At 33.5% G+C, this 25,558-nt stretch overlaps 1 protein-coding gene across 3 annotated transcripts in view; it reads left to right on the forward strand.

Moving 5' to 3' along the window:
- CDH9 (cadherin 9) overlaps positions 1–25,326 on the forward strand; it is an 84,554-nt gene extending 59,228 nt beyond the window's left edge. For 2 of the 3 annotated variants that reach the window (XM_069555786.1, XM_069555788.1), the window contains 7 exons: positions 1,253–1,440; positions 3,417–3,670; positions 17,743–17,879; positions 18,344–18,465; positions 20,160–20,277; positions 20,367–20,618; positions 24,764–25,326. In XM_069555786.1, the coding sequence (XP_069411887.1) occupies positions 1,253–1,440; positions 3,417–3,670; positions 17,743–17,879; positions 18,344–18,465; positions 20,160–20,277; positions 20,367–20,618; positions 24,764–25,251 (1,559 nt within the window). In that variant the 3' untranslated portion in view covers positions 25,252–25,326. The remainder of the gene's footprint in view (positions 1–1,252; positions 1,441–3,416; positions 3,671–17,742; positions 17,880–18,343; positions 18,466–20,159; positions 20,278–20,366; positions 20,619–24,763) is intronic. The other variant, XM_069555787.1, reaches the window with a different exon arrangement.
- Positions 25,327–25,558: the final 232 nt, after the last annotated feature.

Genomic DNA, 25,558 nt, shown 5'->3' on the forward strand with positions numbered 1-25,558 from the left:
ATGAGAATTCAAATTCACGGTAGCTAGATTTAGAAGTCTCTCTTCTTAAGAACCAAGCAAATTGGAAAGAGAACAGACTTTGAAGTCAGAGAGACTTAGTTTTGCCTTCTGCATTTCCCAATTTTACAGGGTGATTTCTTTGAGCCTTATCTCTGAGGACAATATACCTGCCTTCATTCTATGAGGATGAATGTTAGAATTAAATGAATTAACATAGAGGGCTTTGGCCTTATATAGACATCAACACATTAAATGTTTAAAAATGTTTCTAACTTTCATTAACATTTGTTATGATATTTTCCAATTATCTCTTGAATAAACCCTCACAAACTTAAATGCTTTTGGTGACAGCACAATGTAAACATTTCAGGAGACAGAAACATTCATATCCCAATAAAAGACATTAACAAGAAAAAAAGAAAAGAAGGAAATAAATAACGTCATGAAAGGATTTATTTTCTTCTATCCTTGAGTTAGAATACAAGAATAAATGTATTTTCTAAATAATTCAGTTCAGTTCAGTTGCTCAGTTATGTCTGACTCTTTGCAACCCCATGAATTGCAGCACACCAGGCCTCCCTGTCTATCATCAACTCCCGGAGTTTACGCAAACTCATGCCCATCGAGTTGGTGATGGCATCCAGCCATCTCATCCTCTGTCATCCCCTTCTTCTCCTGCCCCCAATCCCTCCCAGCATCAGAGTCTTTTCCAGTGAGTCAACTCTTTGCATGAGGAGGCAAAAAGCTTTAGCATCAGTCCTTGCAGTGAACACCCAGGATTGATCTCCTTTAGAATGGACTAGTTGGATCTCCTTGTGAACTTGTCATGAAAGGATTTATTTTTTTTCTGTCCTTGAGTTAGAATATAAGAATAAATGTATGTTCTAAATAATTTAGCATATGAATAATGCGTAATGATAATACTGAACACTTCAAATAAGCAGTAAACAATTGCTTTCCTGCCCTCTTAAGTCAAAAAGTTCTGGATTCTAATATCAGAACTACCATCTATTATCTAAATAACCTTGAGATATCCATTTAATCTTTCTGGAACATAGATTTCTCATTTACAAAATGAGAGAGTTCTGCCTTTATAAATTAGTTTCCCAACTTAATAAATCTGTAAATTTTGACAGCTTGCAATTCAATATGATGAAAAATTATCCTAAGTTAAAATTAATTTAAGTAAAAAAAGCAGAGGAAATGAAAGTTTTGTTATCTAAAGATGAAACAGCTTTGATTTAATTTTCAGGTACGTACCAATTTCATTCTCCTGAGTCTGTACCTCTTGGAACTCCTCTTGGAAGGATAAAAGCCAATGACCCTGACGTAGGGGAAAATGCTGAGGTGGAATACAGCATTGCCGAAGGAGATGGAGCAGACATGTTCGATGTCATCACTGACAAGGATACACAGGAAGGGATTATAACTGTCAAACAGGTTTCTTCTTGCTGTCTTCATTTTTTCATTGAGCATTTTATGGTTAATTTTTGCTTTTTAGGTAAGAAAGCCTAGGATTTATTTCTTCCATCTTTTATATGCTACTGTCCTTCACATAAATGGGAATAGTTGTGACTTCTCATCAAGTGAGTTAAGCATGTTTATCACTGACACTTAAAATTGCTATAAAACTTCAACAGCTTGTGCTTAGAGTAAACAACAAGTAAAACTAGGATCAAGTAATCTCAAAGTCATTTTTATATTTCTCCGTGACATTATTTTGCCATGGCAATAGTCTGGCCACCTGACGTGAAGAGCTGACTCATTGGAAAAGACCTTGATGCTGGAGAAACTTGAAGGCAAAAGGAGAAGGGGCAGCAGAGGATGAGATGGTTAGATAGTATCACTGACTCAATGGGCATGAATGTGAGTGAACTCGGGGAGATAGTGAAGGCCAGAGAAGCCTGGTGTGTTGCGTTCCATGGGGTCGCAAAAAGTCACACAGGACTTAGCAACTGAACAACAGCAACACTATTATTTCATGTACATTTCCAAATGTTTAAATTTTTATGTGTGATGTCTATTAAAATAGATAAGGGTGGAAGATACTTAAATTTTATTTTTTTATTTTATTATTTTTTTAATTTAAATTAATTTATTTTAATTGGAGGCTAATTACTTTACAATATTGTATTAGTTTTGCCATACATCAACATGAATCCGCCATGGGTGTACATGTGTCCCCCATCCTGAACCCCTCTCCCACATCCCTCCCCATACCATCCCTCTGGGTCATCCCAGTACACCAGCCCCTAGCATCCTGTACCCTGCATTGAACCTGGACTGGCGATTAGTTTCTTATATGATATTATACATGTTTCAATGCCATTCTCCCAAATCATCCCACCCTCACCCTCTCTCACAGTGTCCAAAAGACTGTTCTATACATCTGTGTCTCTTTTCTATCTCTCATACAGGGTTATCGTTACCATCTTTCTAAATTCCATATATATGTGTTAGTATACTGTATTGGTGTTTTTCTTTCTGGCTTACTTCACTCTGTATAATAGGCTCCAGTTTCATCCACCTCATTAGAACTGATTCAAATGTATTCTTTTTAATGGCTGAGTAATGCTCCATTTAGGCATATAATTGCTGATAGTAGTCTCTTATGATCCTTTGTATTTCTGTGTTGTCTGTTGTGATCTCTCCATTTTCATTTCTATTTTTATTTATTTGATTTTTCTCTCTTTGTTTCTTGATGAGTATGGCTAATGGTTTGTAAATTTTATTTATCCTTTCAAAGAACCAGCTTTTGGCTTGGTTGATTTTTGCTATGGTCTCTTTTGTTTCTTTTGCATTTATTTCTGCCCTCATTTTTAAGATTTCTTAAATTTTAAAGCAGTGAAGGAGAATATTATAAAATATTACATAGTATAATCCAGCTAAATATTGACTACATTACATCACACTAATTTTACTGGTTTGATTCAGTTCAATTCTTGCTTTCCACAACATTCAGATTATTTTTTTTTCTTTTTAAAACACAAATTTTAGAACTGTAGGACTTAAGGAAGCAACTTATATGAATAGCCTGCTAAATCTCAATTTTATATTTCTGCTGATTTCAAATTTTTATAACTTTAAAATAATAATACATAATATAGTAATAAGTAAATAGCCTATTTATTTATTAAATATTTCATTTACCTGTGACCACCAAAATATAAAATGTATTAATAAGTGCAAATCAGTATTAATGTTATACTGTTACATTCAACTACTCTTTATAAACATGTAAGGCAAAAATAGAAAAAGTACTAACTTATTGGATATACTCATGAAGAAATAATTGGGAAACTTATTTAACCAAAATTACTGGAACTACTGGAGGGGTGTTTATTACATTTTTATATTTTCTCTGCTTGTTATGTCTGCTATGTTATACTAATTTTTCTTACTTCATTTCACTTTAGAATTTAGATTTTGAAAACAAGATGCTGTACACTTTAAAAGTGGATGCAAGTAACACACATCCTGATCCACGATTTTTACACCTGGGACCTTTCAAAGACACAGCTGTGGTTAAAATATCTGTGGAAGATATAGATGAGCCTCCTGTGTTCAGTAAAGTCTTTTATTTGATAGAAGTAGATGAAGATGTAAAGGAAGGCAGCATTATTGGACAGGTGACAGCATATGACCCAGATGCCGTGAACAATTTAATAAAGTAAGTATTTTGAGAAAACTTAAGGTTGAAGATATATAACAATTACTCACTATTTACAAGTTGTGTGAAAAATATATACAATATGTGATCAAGTACAGTAATAAGACCAAATGCTTCCGTAACAAAGACTCAGCTGTGCTGCCTTTTAAGTGCTCTGGATATATTGATTCCTTTGACTCATCACACTTTGGGCTTCCCTGGTGGCTCAGATGGTAAAGAATCTGCCTGCAATGCAGGGTACCTAGGTTTGATCCCTGAGTTGAAAAGATCCCCTGGAGAAAGGCATGGCAACCCACTCCAGTATTCCTGCCCAGAGAATCTCCATGGAGAGAGAAGCCTGGCTGTCTACAGTCCATGGGGTCACAGAGAGTCAGATATGACTGAGCAACTAAACACACACATCACACTTAACAAGGCAGCTCCTATTATTTTATCTTTCTGCAGATGATAAGACTATAGTACTGAGTATTTAAATAACATGCCAAAATAGTAGTCACTGGAAAAGCTGGTTTGAGGTTCAAGCTATCTGTCTCCTTTGTCCATGTTTTAATCCATTAGTTATTGAAGTAATCCTTATCTCACTGTCCTTCTTAGATAAATCATAGTTCAAATAATAAGAGATCTAAATAAAATTTTCTAGAAAAATGTTCTTCTAGAAAAGTTATTAAGAGATACCTGGAAAATTGATGAAATAACTTTGAAATTAGTCCCTAGGCATATTTTACATAAAAATTTTTGGGAAACAAAGCATCAACTATATTCTGTTAATAACACACAAGATTGGTAAAGACAGTAGTGATATTTGAGAACAGTGAAACTATTAAAAATTAATACATTTGTGCAGAATACTGTAATAATTTCTCAAAGTTTGAAGATTGTATTAACCATGTCAAAGCTTTCAAATGTGCCATAAATTATGCTTAAGTGAAGTGTAGCGAAAATCCCTCAGTCATGTCTGACTCTTTTTAATCCTGTGGAGTGTATAGCCTGCCAAGCTCCTCTATCCATGGAATTCTCTAGGCCAGTATACTGGAGTGGGTAGCTGTTCCCTTCTCCAGAGGATCTTCCCAACTCAGGAATCGAACCCACATTGCAGGTGGATACTTTACCATCTGAGCCACCAGGGAAGCTCAAGTTATGCTTAAAGAGAATATAAATGTAATTGTGATATAAATTGATAAATAGGATGGGTGGATGAAGATGGGTAGTTATGCTGATGAAGACAAAGAAGACTAAACGAACAAATACTATATTGTTTGTTAATGTGTGACTAGGATAATAAAATACCTAAAATTATACTTCACTTAAAATTTAATTTTATTATACAAGTACTTACCATGTAGCAAAGGGAACTATACTCAATATCTTGTAATAATCTATAATGGATGGGAATGTATAAGAAGAATATATATATTGACATGTAGTATAAACTGAACTATTTTGTTGCTTACCAGAAACTAATACCACATTGCAAAATGAACTATATTTATATAATTTTTAAGTTTTAATATTAATTAAATATGTATTGGGAGTGCCCAAATTTCCTACAACTCATGTCATATATCATACATAGAAAATCAGTGAGAGCAACACTAAATATATACGCATTACATTTAGATGTAATAACTATTCATGTTAATTTACAAAGCAACATTTTTTGCACTAAATATACACTGAGTTTAATTTGTTTTTTAATTAATATATTTTTAAAATAAAGAAACAATTCATGAAATTTTAATTGTGCTTAATACTTAGAGTTTAACTTGAACCATTTGGCTAGTTTTAGGTTAATTACAAAAGAATTTATGTAACTTTCTCTTTTAAGTAAATGTTCAGGTTCAAATCATATATTTGTATATTGTTCAACATTAATTTAAAAACATAATATCAATGGATGAAAGATTATTTGATACTTTTATATCATCATGCATAAAGAGTATTAATTTTACATTATCATGCTGTATAAAACAAAACTCTTAAAATAAAATAAGTAATCTAGTTTTCCAGCGGTCTACACATATGTTCCAGCAGGTCTACATCCAAAATTATGTTTATTTATTTTTATTGAAATTGAGTGTGGCTGATTGGCTTTGGCATCTCTTATATGTGAATTTATCTTTTTAAGTAACAAAAGGAAGTTCAGAGTGTTTTTGTGTTCTTTGTAATATTGAAATAGAAATAATTTACCATGTATATAAAAATGCATAAGGGGAAAAATTGCATAAGGGACTGTAGATACCAATAGCTATAAATGCTCAATAAATATCTATTCTTGATAGACTTTGCAGTTTCCAAAAACATAGTAGTCAGTGTTGGATGTCCCTTCATTTAGACCTAGTATTTGTGATACCAAATATTTATGCTTAAAATTCCACATTTATGTTTTTAAAAGTCATTGATTTTACCTTTTGTCAGTTAACAACACCCACTGTTAGAAAGTTTTAGACAAGTGACAGGATATTGACTGTTTTAGATTAAGAACAATTTATTGTCCTACTTGGAAAAGACTCTGATGCTGGGAGGCACTAGGGGCAGGAGAAGAAGGGGACGACAGAGGAGGAGATGGCTGGATGGCATCACTGACTCGATGCACGTGAGTTTGAGTGAACTCCAGGAGTTGGTGATGGACAGGAAGGCCTGGCATGCTGCGATTCATGGGGTCGCAAAGAGTCGAACATGATTGAGCGACTGAACTGAACTGCCCTACTACTGAGCATTCTGCAGTATAAAGCAGACAGCCTCTTAATAATCTTTTCTATTTCATTTGGTATATCTTGCAGATAGGAATTCAGTGAATGTTGATTAACTTGAGAAAGGCAAGTTGATTTTCCATGTTGCCAAGGATATTTATTTATTCAGATAACATCAAGGATTTTATTGTTTAATCATTTTAACACCCCTTTCTACACAAAGGTTTTAATCTTTTCATTGAATCAGTGATAAGCAACAAAATGCTTTTCTACTCAAATGATGGCATCCAATTCATGATATGAGACTCAAATATTTTGTCTATCTTTTCCTCTATAAAGTAACTATTATTTATTGTGCCTTTGCTATGAACTGGGAACTATCCAAAGTATCAGATCATTTAAATCTCATCACAATAGTATAAGGCAAGTACATCATTATCACCTATACTTTTTAAATAAACTATGTTATATTAGAGCATAGCTGATTAACAATAGTGTATTAATTCCAAGTGTATAACAAAGTGATTCAGTTATGCATATGTGTGTGTGTGTGTGTTAGTCGCTCAGTCACGTCTGACTTTCTGTGATCCCATGGACTATATCCCACCAGGTTCCTCCTTTCATGGAATTCTCCAAGAATTCTGGAGTGGGTTGGCATTTCCTTCTCCAGGGGATCATCCCAACCTCGGGACCGAAGTCGCCTCTCCAGTGTCTCATGCACTGCAAGTGATTCTTTCCTTCCTGAGCCATCAGAGAAGCTCACAGACCTAGAGAATAAATTTGTGATTACTCTAGGGGAAGCACAGGGGAAGAGAGAGATCGGGAGTTCAGGATTGACATGTATATCTATATTATTAAAAATAAATAGAGATAGAGATGCAAAGAGTTTAAGGAGCTTTACCAAGGACCCTATACAATTAACTAGCAGGCTGAGGATTCAAACTATTGTTGATCTGAATGCACAGCCAATTCTTTAACTTATATATTCTGCTTTCTAGGCCTGATTTTTAGAGATAATTAACAAGGTTTCACATTCAGTAAACTAATGTTACTAAATTCAGTAGTAATTAGCAGAACCTCAATGGCGAACTTTTACAAAAAGCAACACAGGGCTTTTTGTCCCTCAGAATTTGGTTTAGTTTTTCCTTTTCTTTTCCATTGTCCATAATAAGGAATTTTTTTTTCTTTTAGTTTTATTGAGGACTGTGTTGTGGGTTGTAACTTTTCTTTTTTCAGTTCTAATTTTATTAATTTGGACCCACTCTGTTTTTTCTCAATGACTCTGGCTAAAAGTATACCAGTTTTGTTTATTTTCACAAAGACTTAATTCCTAGTTTTGTTGATCTTTCCTATTGTTTCCTTGTTTGCTTGTTTTTTAGTGTCTATTTCATGTATTTCTGCTCCTTATAACTGCTTTTCTTCTACTAACTTTGGATTTTATTTTTTCTTAGTTCCTTTAGGTGTAAAATTAGGTTGTCTCTGAGATTCTTGTTGTTTACTGAGATAAGATTGCATTGCTATAAACTACCCTCTGGATCTGCTTTTACTGTGTCCCAAAGGTTTTGTATTGTTGTTTTTGTTTTAATTTGGTTCATTTGCATTTAAGGTAATTGTTGATAGCTATGTACCTACAGTCACTTTATTAATGGTTTTGGCGTTGTTTTGTAGGGCTGTTCCTTTCTTCTTCCTTTTCTCTTCTGCCTTCTGAATTTACGGTTGCCTTCAGTCTTTGTTTGGATTCCTTTCTCTTTTGCATGAATGTATCTGTTACAGATATTTGAGTGGTTCAAGATGGTGCTGTCCTCTTAGTATGCATTCAGAGTTATCCATTCCTTTAAAATTTTATGTAATAGTTTTAAAAGGATAGGTTTTAATTCCTACAATGTTTGGTAGAATTCAGCTATGAAGACATCTGGTCCTGAATTTTTGTTTGTTGGGAGTTATCATGAGATTTTGGTTACCATGAGGTTTATATATATATATCAGTTCATACATATATATATATATATATATATATATGAATTTAAAGCTGCATTTGTCTTAAGTTCAAACAGATTTTAACAGCCAACACTGCATTTTTACTCCACAAATCTCCTCTACATTTAATGTTTTTAACATCATATTTTACATTACTTTGTTTCATGTATCCCTTAACTACTTGTATATATGCATTATTTTACTACTTTGGTCTTTTCAACCTTTCTACTAGTGTCATACATCATTGATTCACCACCTCTACTGTATAGTTGCCTTTATAAATGAGATTTTTTTTTATACATTTCTAGCTCTGCTGTTCATTTTTACTCAGAGAAATCCCTTTAATTTTTTTTTAAAGTTGGTTTTATGATTCTGAACTCTAGTTTTTGCTTGCCTATAAAAACCTTTGATGTCTCCATCAAATCTCAGTGAAATCTTGCCAGGGAGCATATTGTCGCTTTTAGGTTTTTCCTCTCATTACTTTAAATATACTGTGTAGTATATTTAAAATATATAAATCTTCTGTCCTGTGTAGTAACTGTTGAAAGGTTGACTGATAGCTTATGGGCATTCCCTTATATATATCTGTTGCTTTTCCCTTCCAGCTTTTATTATCTTCTCTTTAGTTTTCTCATTTCATTACAATATTGTGTGGTCCTCTTTGGGTTGGTCCTGTTTTGGACTCTGTGCTTCCTGGCCTAGAAGCGCAGGTTAGGAAATTTTTCTGCTACCATCTCTTCAAATATGCTTTCTTTCTGTTTCTCTGTTTCTCTTCTTCTGCACCACAAAATATGAATCTTAATGTGCTTGATGTTGTACTAGGAGTCTTGCAAGTTTTCCTCCTTTATTTTCATCTTTTTTTCCCCTTTTTCCTATTTGTCTTCAATGATTTCCACTACTCTGTCTTCCAGATTGCTGGTCCACTCCTCTGTATCACATAATCTGTTGATTCCTTCTGGTGTATTTTTTATCTCAGTTATTATATACCTCATGCTTGTTTGCTGTTTGTTTTCTAATTGCTCTCTTTTCTTTGTTTCATCATTCCTATTTTCTGCCTTGTTTGGATTAACACTGTGCTTTATTTTGAATTATTCAATATTTCCTTTTTTAATGGTATCATTCTTTTCTTGCTGGGTACAGAATTTTAGATTGAGAGTAGTTATTGCTTTTTTTCTAAATCCTAAAGTAAATATTTTGAAATGTCTTTATGTTTATTTTTGTCTTAACAACTTAGTTGTTTCTTAGGATGCATTTAAATTTTGTCAAAAGCTTTAAGCGATTTGATTATGATGTGAATTTCTATAATGTGCTTCATATATTTTGTACTTGAAGTTTATTAAGCTTCTTGGATCTGTGAGTTTATGGCTTTTGTCAGACTTGGAAAACTTTTCAATCACTGTTTCTTCAATAATTTTGCCCTACCTTCCTCTCTTTCAGATCATTTAATTTTAATTATGTTAGGTCTCTTGAAAGTGCAACACAGCTCACTGGTGCTCTAATTTTTTAATCTCCCTCACCTTAGTCATTTTAAATAGTTCCTATTCATTTTTCTTTTAAAGTTTACTAATTCTTTTTTTTTTGCAATACCTAACCTGATTTAATCCCATTATAGGATGAGTTTCAACTCACAGACCGTAGTTTCTTTTCTAGAAGCTTTATGAAGGAGATGTGTGTGTGTGTGTGTGTGTGTGTGTGTGTGTGTGTGTGTGTGTGTATCCTTATTCTTTCATCTCTTTGTGACTGTACAGACTATTATCTACCAGACTCTTCTGTCATAGTATTCTCTGGACAAGAATATTGAGATGAGTTGCAATTTCCTTCTCCAAGTTAAATATTCAGAATACATTTAAAATAACTGTTAAAATATCATTGTCAGCTAATTCTGTCAACTGTGTAATATCCAGGTTAGTTTTAGTTGACAGATTTTTGTTTGCAGTCACATTTCCCATTCCATACTTATCTGTGATTTCTGATTGCACAAAAATATTGTGTTTATACTGTGTTTAGTGCCTGTCAGCTTTACATTTTTATAAATACTCTTGAACTGTATTCAGATGTGTGGCTAAGTTACTTGAAATAGCTTAAACCTTTTGGCTTTTTCTTCAGCAGCCCTTTGTCTGTAACTGGTTTGCCCCATAAATCAGGTAAGACGTTTCTGAGTAGTCCAGCAAAACCCCATGAGTGATGAATTTTCCCCTTTGGCTGGTGGGAACTAGAATTATTTCCAGACACATGCCAGTTCAACTTTGCTCCTGCCAGACTCTATAATTGCTTACATCTATGGAAGCCATAGATTTTACTTGTCCTCATATGTATTCTGACCAGTACTCAGCTGAAGAGTTGAGTGGGATTCTTTTCATATTTCTGTGGTTCTCTGTGAAGTTCTATCCCTTGAAGTCCTCTACCCAGAAAATTGTAGCCCACGTTAGTCTCCTTGGACCCTCAGAATCATCTCTTGAACTCAAGGGATTGACAGGCTCCACCTGGGGTCCCACTTCCTGCATTATTACCTAGAAACCCTCCCAGGCCAAAGCCACTTTTGAAGATTGCATCATTTCTTCCTCTTTGCCCAGGAATTACCCTCTCTGTCTCCTGATATCTAATACTTCAAAAATAATTGTTTCGTATATTTCATCTGGCTTTTAGTGTGGAAACAGGTGGTAAATATAGCCCCTGTTATTTTATATGTGAGAACATTCAAATCTTTTCAAGCTTTCAAGTTTTCAAGATTATATAATTATAGCCATTCATTTTAGAAAAATGTATTGCACAGATTATTTTACAGCAAATAAGATGTCTATAATTATCCCCTTAGTAGGTACACCAGTGCTATTTATTCTACTTCCATCAAGTATTTCATCTTTCAAACAACATATCAATCTCCTAATTATTTATTATTAAGTAGAAATCTTGTAATATTTATGGGTTTATATATTTTGCTAATTGTAAATATTTGCTAATGTCATTACCTTTCTTAATAAACTTCTATTATCTATATATAGTATATATATATATATATACATATATACATATATATGCAGTGAAGTGAGAGTCATTCAGTCATGTCTGACTCATAGTGTGTGAGTCTATATCTCACACATTATATCTGATAATTTCCACATGATACCATTTCAGGAGAAAAAATGATTGGTCAAAGACTGCTAGTAAAACTTGCAACTTTTTTATGATATATAAAAGTGGCTGATACATTTTTAAATTCTTAGCTCTACCAGAAATATTTACTTTTATAGGGTACTTATATCTTAAGTAAACAATGAGCACTAGTTTTACCTGTAAAGTCAAGAATTGTGACAAAGAGAAGAAAAATATTTGGGAAACAAATGAACTTGAAATTATGCTTCTAAAATTATGCTGCCAAATCTGATAAAATATAGGGCCATGCCTGAAAATATAATATTAAACTCATCTTGTTAGCATAAACATGTACATTAAAAAAGCTTTAGATATTCAATTACAGTGTGAAAAGCGATCAGTAATTCAACCAGAAGACAACATTGTAATATTTGACTCTTTTGTTTGTCTGAATCCTTTAGAAGGGTGACAGATCCCCAGAGCCTGAATAGGCTATGATAAACATCATGGAAAAACATTTACTAGGGAAGTTTGGGAAGTAATTCTCACCCACCAGTAAATCTGTCCATGAAACATATTTTCTGAAATACAGCTGCCACTTGCAAAATAAGATTCTGGTTACAATTAGCAGCTGTTGTCAACTCTGTGTCACTTCATTAGTTATTCTGGATTTACTAGTTTTAAGGTTGATTATAGCTTTACAGTTTCTGAAAGAGTATATTGTCTCATTTCACACTTATTTTATGCTCAACATATTTAAAATTCAACAAATTTTAGAAGAAATCAGTTCTACAGCAGTCATGCAGAGAAGTACAAAACAAACTTGGGGTGAGAAATTTAGTTATATCACAGTAAAGTACATGATTCCACAATAAACTGGAATAAGTGCCTTCATATATATTAGTATTTTCATAATATTTTATTTCATTACAGAAAGTAAAATACTGATAATTTCAAAATTATGTCACTGATATTTCCAAAAAATGTTATGAATTATTTGTTCAAGCAGTATAGTCACATTCTCAAGGAAGGTTTCAATTTGTAGCTGGAAGACACATTTCTAGAAAGCAGTAGCTGAAAAAAATGATTAACAAACTCACAGCCTAAGTATATTGAATTAATGGAAGATATACCTGGGATACAGAAAAGGGAAAGGAATGCTATCCCTGACATATTTCTGCATATTACTGATTTGTTGATTTGTTCTGGTATCTGTAATTTAACTAACATTTTTGTAGTAGGTGAAAATACAGGGATCTTCTATGTGTTTGCTTCTTTTTCTTTTTAAGAATCTTTTTTTTTTTTTTTATGTTGGAGTATATTACTCAATTCTGTCTGACTCTTTGTAACCCCATGGGCTGTCACCTGCCAGACTCTTCTGTCCATGGGGATTCTTCATGCAAGAATACTGGAGTGGGTTGCTATACCCTCTTCTAGCAGATCTTCCCAACCGAGGGGGTGAACCCAGGTCTCCAGCATTGCAAGAGGATTCTTTATAGTCTGAGCCACCAGGGAAGTGCATTTTCTTCTACCTGTAAATATATCGAATCTTTTTCAAAGTTTCCCATTTAGGTCATTACAGAATATAAACAGAATTCCCTGTGACAACAGTAGGTCCTTATTGGTTATCTATTTATTTATTTTTAAACTTTTTATTTTATGTTGGGATATAGCTGATTAATAATGTGGTAGGTTCAGGTGAACAGCAAAGGGACTCAGCCATGCATATACATGTATGTGTTTGATCCTTAATTGTAGAACTTGAAAAACAAACAACAACAACAACAACAAAGAAAACAAGCTAGAACCAGGTTTTAGGTTCCACAGGCTCAGCTTTCTTGTGACCTTTTGACCTTGATTTTTTTGCTGCTTATATGATTGGCTCCTGTTTCTGCATAAGATATTCATTCAAAAAATCATGCCAATGATTTTTTAAACTTACTATTAAAAATTCAATATAAGGAGATCAATAAAAAAATTGTTTTATTAAATCATCTGCTGAGGCATAGAGATAGTTTTGTCTCACATTAAATGTTTTTCAGCCTCCTTTTGATCATTTGTTGTACTCTGGTGTATTTATTATTAATAGGTAAACCAGAACATCCTATTCTGTGTTCAAAATAGAACATTGATTGCTAAATAAATGAAAATTATCTCTGGGCTTGGAAAAATGGCAAGATATAATTTGCAATGGGCAAACTTATAAATACACACCCAGAAGTTTACAGTGTTAATATTGAAGTGAACTATTTATAAATAATCAAAGTGATTCTTCTTCATGAATTCTTAACTTGAAGACAGTACCTTTCAAGGTTGAACCTAAGAGTGGGGCAGCAAGAAACATGGACTTATTTTGATGCCACACAAGTGCCAAGTCAAAGCTAGATTTATATAATGTAAGAATTATTCATTATTGCACAATCACAGAAATTCTCACACAAATCTCTAGAGCAAGTAACAATGGGAACAAAGAGATTTTTATTTCTTCTTGATCTCTGATGCAAATGATAGGAGGAAATCAGAGATCTATTCAGCAATAAGCAGATTATGGTTAGCTACTGAACTTTCCAATGATAGAGATATAAAGGTGAATATTATGAACTGAGTTTCATTCAACACATAGATGTGATTGAGTTATGCTCATTTATTTACTTTCTTTGTGTTTCTTTTAGGATTGTTTGTATTGATAAGTAAAATTTGGTCCAAGTATTTTAGGAATAACATTTTTTTTAATATTCCAGTAACTCTCAGGCTACATTAAGGGCTAAATTTTAGGAAAATTGAAACCTATAGATAGAAAACACTCTATCTTGCTTCATTTAAACACTACTTAAGCAATAAAAGACCTTCCCTGATGGCTCAACAGTAAAGAATCTGCTTGCAAAGCAGGAGACTCCAGTTGGATCCCTGGCTCTGGAAGATCCCATGGAGGAGAAATGGCAACTCACTCCAGTATTTTTCCCTGGGAAATCCCATGGATGGAAAATCTTGGTGGGCTACATGGAGTCACAAGAGTTGAACCTGACTTAGCAACTAAACCACAACCACCACCAAGGACTAAAAATTAAAAAGAAAAAATTTCATATGACTTTTAGTCTTGATTTGAATACGTGATGTTTATTTAAAAAAATAAACTATCTCAGATCCTTTGCTGACAATGAATTCTTAGTTATAACCCAACGTAACTTTTGTCTCTAAGAAATATAAATATAATATCTATATATACATACATGTATACATACACAGCTATGCAGAAAAATTACAATCATAATTATTGCAAAAATGTCCTCAGTCACTTCAGTCATGTTCAACTCTGTTATCCACAAATAGACTGCAGCCCACCAGGCTCCTCTGTCCATGGAATTTTCAAGCAATAATATTTGCATAGGTTGCCATTTCCTACTCCATTTGCAAAAATAATGGGACACTACCATTTCCATATAGCTCTATTGTCCATTGCACAACATGTCCAAAGGATAACAAGGAGGTAACTGACCTGGTTTCATATCTGTGAAGTGAAGTACAGAAAGAAATCTGAGAACAAGTATACAAAGCTTTTAGTTATTCTAAGATGAAATCCAATACATATACATTAATATGTATATGTCCACATGCCCAAATACTCAGTTTGAACTGTGTTTGTGGATTTGAAATAATAAATTTACAAAATTTAGCAGAGAATAAATTACATAAGTACCATCACATACTACATAGTTAAAATTATTTTTGAAATCTGAATTTATTAATGGATCCCTTAAGTTAAGCATATTTTTTATAAAAGTAGACTGTTATGTGTATTTTACTATAATAATCCTAATATAAAAACATAGCCTTTTCATAAATCCATTTTCATTCAATATGTCAAAAATTACCAATGTTTCACAATGTTAGAAACCTAAATATCTATTACTAATTTTTGTCAAAGCCAGTGCGCAATAATGGATATATTACAGAATCATAATGGGAGTTGTTGTTAATTCCCAAATTCACCAGATTAAAAGGGAGTTCATTTTGCTAAGTGTCTTTAATAGAAACCTGGAAAAATCAAGGTGCCACTTGATGCTGATTAGTCTGTTAGTTCTCTGCCATTGTTCTTCTCTTAGCTGTCCTTATTCTAACCAGTTTATCCCATGGTCTATAACCTTATTATACAAAACCTTGTCAGTGGACTTACAACCTGGATTCACCTAAGCTTGTTAGAATTGCCGAATAACTGTTCACACACTAGATCTAGTGAATCAGAATCTGTTCTACCAAGATTTCCATAAACATGTGAGATGCACTTAGGTTCTTACATTGCTCAATTAAACATTCAACAGCAGAAATTTAAAATATGCAAAAATGGTAGCTAGTACAGTTTAACATGGCCTGATGTAACTAAAGGATTTTCATGTAAGCTAGAATTTTACCTTTCTGCCTTCTTCTTCAACTTTTAAGGGTTCATAGGATTAATTTGTAGCTCAGACAGCAAAGAATCTGCCTGCAATATGGGAGACCAGGGTTTAATCCCTGGGTCAGGAAGATCCCCTGGAGAAGGGAATGACAATACACTTCAGTATACTTGCCTGAATAATTCCATGGACATAGAAGCCTGGCAGGCTACAATCCATGGGGTCACAAAGAGTCAGACTGAGTGACTAACACACACAAATAATCAAGTTTAATTGCCCATCTCAATGTCTTTAACCTTAATCACACCTGAAAAGTTAACTTTTACCATGTAAAGTAAACCATGTACAGCTTACAGGAATTAGAAGATAGACATTCATTGGAGGAAGGTGGGCATTATTTTGCCGGTCACTGAATAGTATAAAGTTTAGATTGACATCTTACATACATACCTGATGAGAGAGTCATGTATTCCGTGGCCCTTTGCATTTCAGTTTTTATTTGAAGTAAGTCACCCTGCTTATTTAACTTATATGCAGAGTACATCATGAGAAACGCTGGGCTGGAAGAAACACAAGCTGGAATTCAGATTGCCGGGAGAAATATCAATAACCTCAGATATGCAGATGACACCACCCTTATGGCAGAAAGTGAAGAGGAACTAAAAAGCCTCTTGATGAAAGTGAAAGAGGAGGGTGAAAAAATTGGCTTAAATCTCAACATTCAGAAAATGAAGATCATGGCATCTGGTCCCATCACTTCATGGGAAATAGATGGGGAAACAGTAGAAACAGTGTCAAACTTTATTTTTTTGGGCTCCAAAACCACTGCAGATAGTGACTGCAGCCATGAAATTAAAGGACACTTATTCCTTGGAAGAAAAGTTATGACCAACCTAGATAGCATATTGAAAAGCAGAGACATTACTTTGCCAACAAAGGATAGTAAGGCTAGTCAAGGCTATGGTTTTTCCAGTGGTCATGTATGGATGTGAGAGTTGGACTGTGAAGAAGGCTGAGCGCTGAAGAATTGATGCTTTTGAACTGTGCTGTTGGAGAAGACTCTTGAGAGTCCCTTGGACTGCAAGGAGATACAACCAGTCCATTCTAAAGGAGATCAGCCCTGGGATTTCTTTGGAGGGAATGATGCTGAAGCTGAAACTCCAGTACTTTGGCCACCTCATGCAAAGAGTTGACTCATTGGAAAAGACTTTGATGCTGGGAGGGATTGGGTCAGGAGGAGAAGGGGACAATGGAGGATGAGATGGCTGGATGGCATCACGATGGATGTGAGTCTGAGTGACCTCTGGGAGTTGGTGATGGACAGGGAGGCCTGGCATGCTGCAATTCATAGGGTCGGAAAGAGTCGGACATGACTGAACGACTGAACTGAACTGAAAGGGAGAGAGTGGAGGAGGACATTTGACTTAGCTGAAATAATCCTTGAAGAGAACCATTCAAGATCCATGTATTTTACAACAGCCTCTGCATATCCACTTATAAGGACTCTGTGGACACACATTTTCATGTGTTATTTGTAACTTAATTTCAATTTATCCAATGGAATTGATTTTATCAAATTTAATATGGCTGTTTAATATGTCTCAAGTACTGCGATAGGTCTATGATAGCATAAATAAATCAAGTGGCTATTAAAAACTCACTTAAAAACTGCCACAAGGACTCACAAATGTCAATAATGACTCTGAAGTACACATAATCATAGAATAGTAATAATGAAATCAGTCAAATGTACCAAATTGTCTAAATGAAAATTACACAAAATAAAAATTCAAGAAAATCATCTGTATTTCACTTGTCTCCTTTATCAGACCGTTGTGTGAATTGCCTCTAACTTCATGAAATGGTAGATAAGCTGTAATCTTAAAACAGTGCCTGGAATGATGGGTCTCTTTCCTGCTAGGTACTCTGTTGATCGGCATACTGACATGGACCGGATTTTCAGTATTCACTCAGAAAATGGCTCTATTTTCACTTTGAAGCCTCTAGACAGGGAATCAACTCCTTGGCACAATATAACCGTCATAGCTACAGAAATAAGTAAGTTGGAAATACATCCATCTGAGCACATTATTTTTCACCAAAGTCTTAAAATAATAGCATTAAATAAACTTTTTCCTGAGTGGGATGATTTTATTATTAGAACTGAGAGAGATTACTTAGAGTGTGTTGGATTTTTAACTCATTTTAAGGATTACCAGATATTCATTCATTTTAAACTTGGCTTTCTTTTACATCTTACTGTAGAACAAAACACGATCTAATCATAAAATAATCAGTCTAAGAAAAGAATATCTTACAAATAATATTCACTCTCAATTATATTCTCCTCATTCTATCATGCTTTCCACCTGAACCATGTAGGAAAGCTGAGATATACATCAGCAATCCAATCTAAAAGTGAATACCCTAGAAATGATGTGTTGCTAAGTTACAAATGGGGCAAACAATACCACTGCTACTCTGTAAATGAGACTAAAATCTTACACATGTTCTCACTGCAGATAACTCAAAACAAAGTAGCCACATTCCTGTCTTCATCAGAATTCTAGATATAAATGACCACGCTCCAGAGTTGGCCATGTACTATGAAACATTTGTTTGTGAAAATGCAAAACCTGGGCAGGTAAGTTATTATAAACTAAAAAAAAAATTTTTCCTCTTCACCAAGGCAAATGACATTGCATTAATTTACTTTGTTTTTTTCATGAAAACTATTGTCAGTTCAGCTTGTCAGTTCTTTATCTCCCATACCAAACAACTCACAATAATCTTAAAAATATTAATTTTAAAATATTTTATATAATCTATGATATAATATGAAAATTATAATATATGCTTTAATTTATATACCAGGTATATAATAGATATCACATATATAAAAAGTTCCTAGCTGGATTCATAATTATATTGGTAGTGATATATAATCATAAATGGGATGAAAATATATTATTAAAACATGAAGTAAGAAAATAAATATATTTTAAATAAATAAATAAAATATATTATTAAAACATGAAGTAAGAAAATAAAATTGACCTGTGTTAATATAAAGGAAATCATAATAATTTCTTGCTGATTACATTTGCCACTTTCAGTTGCTCAGTCAGGTCATTTTGGTTTGAGATTAGTTATATTTTGTCTGTTTTAAGCTTTAATATTAGATAAAAAGATTGTAGAAGAGTTACAAGGTCATCTTATAAAGCAATATTTGAGACATCACTAAAGTAATTTTAGGAAAAAGCTGAATATATTCAATATGTTCACTTTTTATACTTATATAGTATTTTATCACTGAGCTCCCTGGTATGGACTTAGAGAATACACAATAACCACAATGAAGAATACATTAAACTACTACAAAACTACTAATTCTTCATCACAGAATGTTGAACTGTGATAGCTGGAAGTGGTGAAACTATTTGTTTTTGTAGAAGAGGATTTGAAAGTAATGGTAATTAAATGACTGTGATTACAAATCACACAGATGGTAGACCCAGGACTGGAAAACAGGCACCCCGATGTGTGGCTTTGTACTTTATCCATGATAAAATGCTCACTTAGCATTTCACTGCCCAACCTGTCATTTGCTGTTCCATCTTCTCACTGTGGCACACCTCTGACCTACAGGGAGCACAGCTGAGAGGTGCTATAATTTCTCAAATTCAACAGTGTATTATAAAACTTTAGAAGGCTTTATTCATATATTCTTCTAATTTTTGCAGTTACCATTAAAGAGAAGAGCAAACATTTTGAATAAAATGTGCAATCTCATTGTAATTATGGCACCCCAAAGCTTAAAAATCTTCTGCTTTCTGGTATTATATGGCATATTGCTCATTTTTCCAAAACTATATTTATAGTTTCCTTAATCTCTAGGTGTGGTTGTGATAACCACTTTAAAAAAATCCATCTGTTATGTTCTTTGCTTTTGAAACAATCATTGTCTAGTGGAGGCAAGATGTTGGTAACCAGTTCATAATGAAAGGGACTGGAAGTATATATTAACAAGTCAAAAGGCAAAAGATATTGACTTGACCTAATTTTGGATTTCTTTTCTTGGATACAATAGTGGCCTGGAAGCAGACAATGATTCATAGAGGTGCTCTGCAAACTGAGACTTGATTGACAGTTTTTACTCCTCATTAAATAAGTTACATTAGACAGAGCTATAAAAAATGGTGGAAATTTTTCTCAAAATGGAATTTTTTTTGTTTAGTTTTAGTGATATATTTAAAGCCCAAACGCTGATTTTAAATGTCTTCTAATAACAAGAGTTGCTTTTTGTGCTATATTTAATTGATTTTTCTTCGGTTTTAGTTGATTCAGACTGTCAGTGTCATGGACAAAGATGATCCTCCCCGAGGCCACAAATTCTTTTTTGAACCAGTTCCAGAATTCCCCCTCAATCCAAACTTCACCATTGTAGACAATAAAGGTACAGAGCATTTTTAAAGACAAATATTATGAAACATTGAGTCAAAATTTAAAAGACTGATATGACTTTTCTTTTTTTTTTTTTAACAGATAATACAGCAGGAATCATGACTCGAAAAGATGGGTACAGCCGCAACAAAATGAGCACGTATTTGCTGCCAATCTTAATTTTTGACAATGATTATCCGATTCAAAGCAGCACTGGCACACTCACCATTCGTGTGTGTGCTTGTGATAATCAAGGAAACATGCAGTCCTGCAATGCCGAAGCCTTGGTCCTCTCTGCTGGCCTGAGCACTGGAGCTCTCATTGCTATCCTTCTCTGTGTCATCATACTGCTTGGTAAGTATGCCCCAGAGTGATATGCCCCTGAGATATACTCATTCAATTCAAGGAATTCTCTTCATTGTCCGTGATTGTGGACTGAAAAACACTCTTTTCTTATAGCTAAAGAGGGAGAATTTGAACTTGTTATTAAAATAGTTCTTCCAATTAAAAAAAATGAATTTTTGATGAAGGATAGTTCTAGCCTACAAGAGACCAAAAAAACAAGGATATAATAATGTGATATATATAAATACCTTAAAGTACATTTTATATATGTATAGAGTTTAGTGTGAACTAATATGATCATATTTCAAAGAGTATTTCATTTAATAATTGATTAAATTTTTATGTCAACTGTATAAGATAAATACTTTCATTTTTGTACAGAAAGTTAGATAACTTACACAGTCACTCATTCAGAAAGTGTTCTATCAGTCAAACCCAGGTTATTCTTTGTTAGAATTCACCTTTCTAACCATTGTCCTCAAAACAAAAGATTATTTTACAAATACTATTTCTAATATTACCATGTATTTCACATATGGAATTAACCAGAGCATTTAAGTTGTCACAATACTATAGACATTTTTTCATAAAATTTTTATATGTAGTTCCAATCCACCAGAGAAAATGTTTTAAGTTCATTTCTTAAAATATCATTATTGTGGCCATACCTAGTTCAGCAATATTTTCTAAATCAAGTCATGCTTCCAATTGCAAATGCTTTATTTGAGTATGCCCTAACAGGACAACAATTTAATTCAATTAAATGGTTGTTCCACTGTAAAACATTCCCCCCTAAACTTGTCTCCATCAAATACTCATCCAAAATGAATCCTTAGGGCAGGAGGGCTAGCCAAATTTATGTTCCAGTGCTCATATGTGTTGGCTCCTTTTCACTGCAAATCCCTTCAACCTATCTGGATGAAATCCCTTTGGCCAGATATTCTTGCAGGACTTCAGTGGGGAACTGATTCAAGTGAGGGGAAAACATTTGTCCCAGTCATGATGGTCCAACTATTTAGAAAAACAATTTATCAGAGTGATTTTGAACATACGAACTACTACCATCAGCAGGAGCAGTCTGCGCGTCCATGTGCTGTTAGAAATTTGAACTCCTCTGTAAAATATTTTTGTATCCCTACGGAGATTAAATTTTGGCTTACCCTTTCAGCTAAGTGCTACTGATATCATGCTGTTTTATTTGCTAAAATAGTTCTACTTCTCTAATTTAGTACAAGATGGAAATATGTATATTTTGAGTTTTTTTTAAATTTCAATATTAATATAATACATATACACAAAAAGACATGTATATGAGAGAATAATATTCATCTGCCAACATAAGTTTAGATATCATAACACTATTCAACTAAATCTCTATGCAGAAATTCTAGAAGGCTCTTTTATTCAGAAAAGTTTGTCATCTTTCTGACCTGGGCAATATGGAGGGCATACATTTCTTATATTTTACCTTTCAATTATTATCTAACATGGAATTACTTTCTGTTATTTTAGTCAGAATGTGTTCTAATTCATAAGGTTTTATTATAAAGTTTCTTAAGCACTCATGCCATTATTTCAAGCCTTTATGCTAATAGGCTGCACATAGTTGCTATATTTCTGTAGTTAGGAGAGTCGGCTTTGCAAGGTGATGATATAACAAGGGCCATGGTATTTTAGGCCTATCCTTTTACACTTTGAAGAAATGTAGTTTTTCGTTTATATCCATGACACAAGGCAGGGGTTAAAACCTAGGGCAGGACTTCTTAACCCCTTTGGTTCCTTGAACACCTTTGGTAGTGAAAATGAAACTTATGAATCATTTTAGAATAATAATTTAAACTTATTAAATAAAACATATAATACAAAAAGAAATATATTTATCCAAATTAAACAAAACGGAAAGCAAAATATGCCTATATATGCTTTGTTTTAGTGCAAGTCTAATGATCATTTGTGATGTATCTATGATTTTTATTAGTTTGATAGTCACTATACTTACCATCACTAAAATTTATGCTGATGTTTATGACAGGAAGTGCTACATTCAGTTTACAAATTAGTAAAAATAATGATGCTTTTTTTTTCTGTTCCTTATCTTAGCTTCTCTGAATTGCATTCACATACCCCAGATTAATAACCTCAGTTGGGAAAAGAAGCAGGTAATTTTGACCTGGCAAAGGAGAAAATACTCAGAGCAGATTCTAAAGGCCGTTTGTGAAAATGCATAAACATTACCTAAGAAACCCTTAAAGCAATCTGACGATACAGTTGTTGTGTTACACATATAGAGAATTTATAAATTAGTTTGGGCTCCCCAGGTTGTGCTAGTGGTACAGAGCTCATCTGCCAGCCCAGGAGATGTAAGAGATGTGGGTTCAATCCCCAGGTCAGGAAGATCCCCTGGAGGAGGGCAGGGCAACCCACTCCCATATTCTTGCCTGGAGAATCCCAGACAGAGGACCTTGGTAGGCTTCGGTCTATAGGGTTGAAAAGAGTTGGATATGATGGAGTGACTGAGTACACACATGTAAATTAATTCATTCAATATTAAACTTGGAAAGAACCCTCTTTTTCTAATTCATAGCTCACTAGATTGGTGGATTTCAGACCTACATTGGATTTAATTTACATGCTCATCCTTTAATAGGAGAGAGTAAAGATATGTCTCGTTTTTAATGGATAGTTTTTTATAATGTGTCCAGCATGACTCTGAATATAGCTCAACACTAAAAGCCTGCTTGGTGCAGGTGAGTAAAGATATTTCTAATGATATTTTGTATTCTTTCTATCAATTAGTAGAAGCTGAGGAAAGTGCATTGGTCAATATAACAACAGCATTGGACAGTACTTAAGGGTAGTTATAGGGGCATCAGGGCCAAGGTGAAGTGCAGTCTCAATGAAAATTAGTTCTATAATCTCAAAACAAAGATTGAAAAAAATGAAAGATAGAATTTGAGCCAACACTTTTCTTATTTTTCAGTGAAACATAAGTAATACCAAAAATACTTTAACTTTCCTAAAGTAAGAGAAAATTTGCTTTTATTTCTCCTCAGTAATGTATAAGTATGCTTTGGAAGATTTTTCTTTATATAATTTTAACTTTTCTTATGTATAAAAATATGGAATTTCAATGGAAAACATACTTTGTTGAAAATCAAATAGTCATTCTTACATTTTAAAATGTAATTTTTAGTTTATAAATGTATTTATCTTGCAAATATTTGTTGTTGAATATATGCATAATAGTTTAAATTTCACTAGTATAAAAGAAATAAGAAGGCACATCATACGTGGGGAGGGTTCATAGCGTATGCAGAGGGACCACAATTAACATATCAGCCTCAAAGCTTGAATACAACTGTATAAGTCAAGAAAGTCCTTAGAAACAAGATAACTTCTGTAAGATGAATAGAAGGTAGGGATGAGTTTAAGTTTAAATTTAATATTGTAGCATATAGAATTATATTTCAGATTTTAAGCAGGCTTTCAAAACCAGGTCAATAACAGGAATGGATGAAACCACGATATATGTATGTATACATATCTATAGATATGTGTGTATATATATGTCTATACAATACACATGACACATATTTACATGTGTCATATTTGCATGTACATACACATGACACTCATATGCATGTAAGGCATTTATGTGTATATATGCATAAATTTGAATGTTTTGCATATATCCACTTGAGTCATTAAGAAAACATAAAATTTGTGCTAAATTTCTCTTGTAAAAATGATTGTAGTTTTAGAATTTTAATATTTTGAGACAAATGTTCATTAAGGAAAAGTGAGATATTATATACTCATTTGGCTAAATGCATTAGCCATAATTAAAATTATTCAATGCCTGAGCTCTTTAGAAGACTGAGTCTCAAAAGCAAGTAAAAGGCACTCTATTATCCGCTTTTTTTGTTTTGTTTTGTTTTATCAGTATAGCACATCCAGTTTTTGGCTTAAATCATGCTGTATTTGCACAGGGTAGTTAGTCTTTATATCCAAATGAACTTAACACCTCTTTTACCACATCAAGGTCACAAAGATAAGAGTGTGCTGTATTTAAGCCAGAATTATTGAAACTCACCATTTCCTCTCTGTCTCTTTGTTATATTTTTGTTGTTGTTGTTGTTGTTGTTTGTTAATAGTTTTAGTTGTGCTTTTTGCTGCATTGAAGAGGCAAAGAAAAAAGGAACCTCTGATAATTTCAAAAGACGATGTCCGGGACAACATCGTGACCTATAACGATGAAGGCGGTGGGGAAGAAGATACCCAAGCTTTTGACATCGGCACTTTAAGGAATCCAGAGGCAAGAGAAGATAGTAAACTTAGAAGGGATGTAATGCCTGAAACAATTTTTCAGATAAGGAGGACTGTACCTCTGTGGGAAAATATTGACGTACAAGATTTTATCCATCGAAGACTAAAAGAAAATGACTCAGATCCAAGTGCACCTCCTTATGATTCACTGGCAACTTATGCCTATGAAGGGAACGATTCCATAGCAGATTCCCTCAGTTCTTTGGAATCTCTTACAGCAGATTGCAACCAAGATTATGATTACCTCAGCGACTGGGGGCCTCGTTTTAAAAAACTTGCTGATATGTATGGGGGTGATGATAGTGACCGAGATTGAGTATGGTATGATTTCATGGATGTCGATGGAAGTGCTCTCTTTGCTACTAGATGGAGTGGCCTGCATTCTCTTCCTTGGAGGAAATTTTTAAAAAGTTAAAATTACAAACAATACGTAGGTGTTGTCTTAGTAAGAGTTTGCTTAATCAGTAAGTTTCTGTGAATGAATATGAATGACATAGATTTTAAAAAGTAATAATAACCAGTTCACCCTCTTTGCCTAACAATCTCTGAAGGAAAGTATATCACATCAATAATCAATAAAATATACATGAAAGGCTTTTTGTGCCTTTTCTTAGATATAAGAA

Source organism: Ovis canadensis, chromosome 16, assembly GCF_042477335.2.
Source record: "Ovis canadensis isolate MfBH-ARS-UI-01 breed Bighorn chromosome 16, ARS-UI_OviCan_v2, whole genome shotgun sequence".
Taxonomy (NCBI): domain Eukaryota; kingdom Metazoa; phylum Chordata; class Mammalia; order Artiodactyla; family Bovidae; genus Ovis; species Ovis canadensis.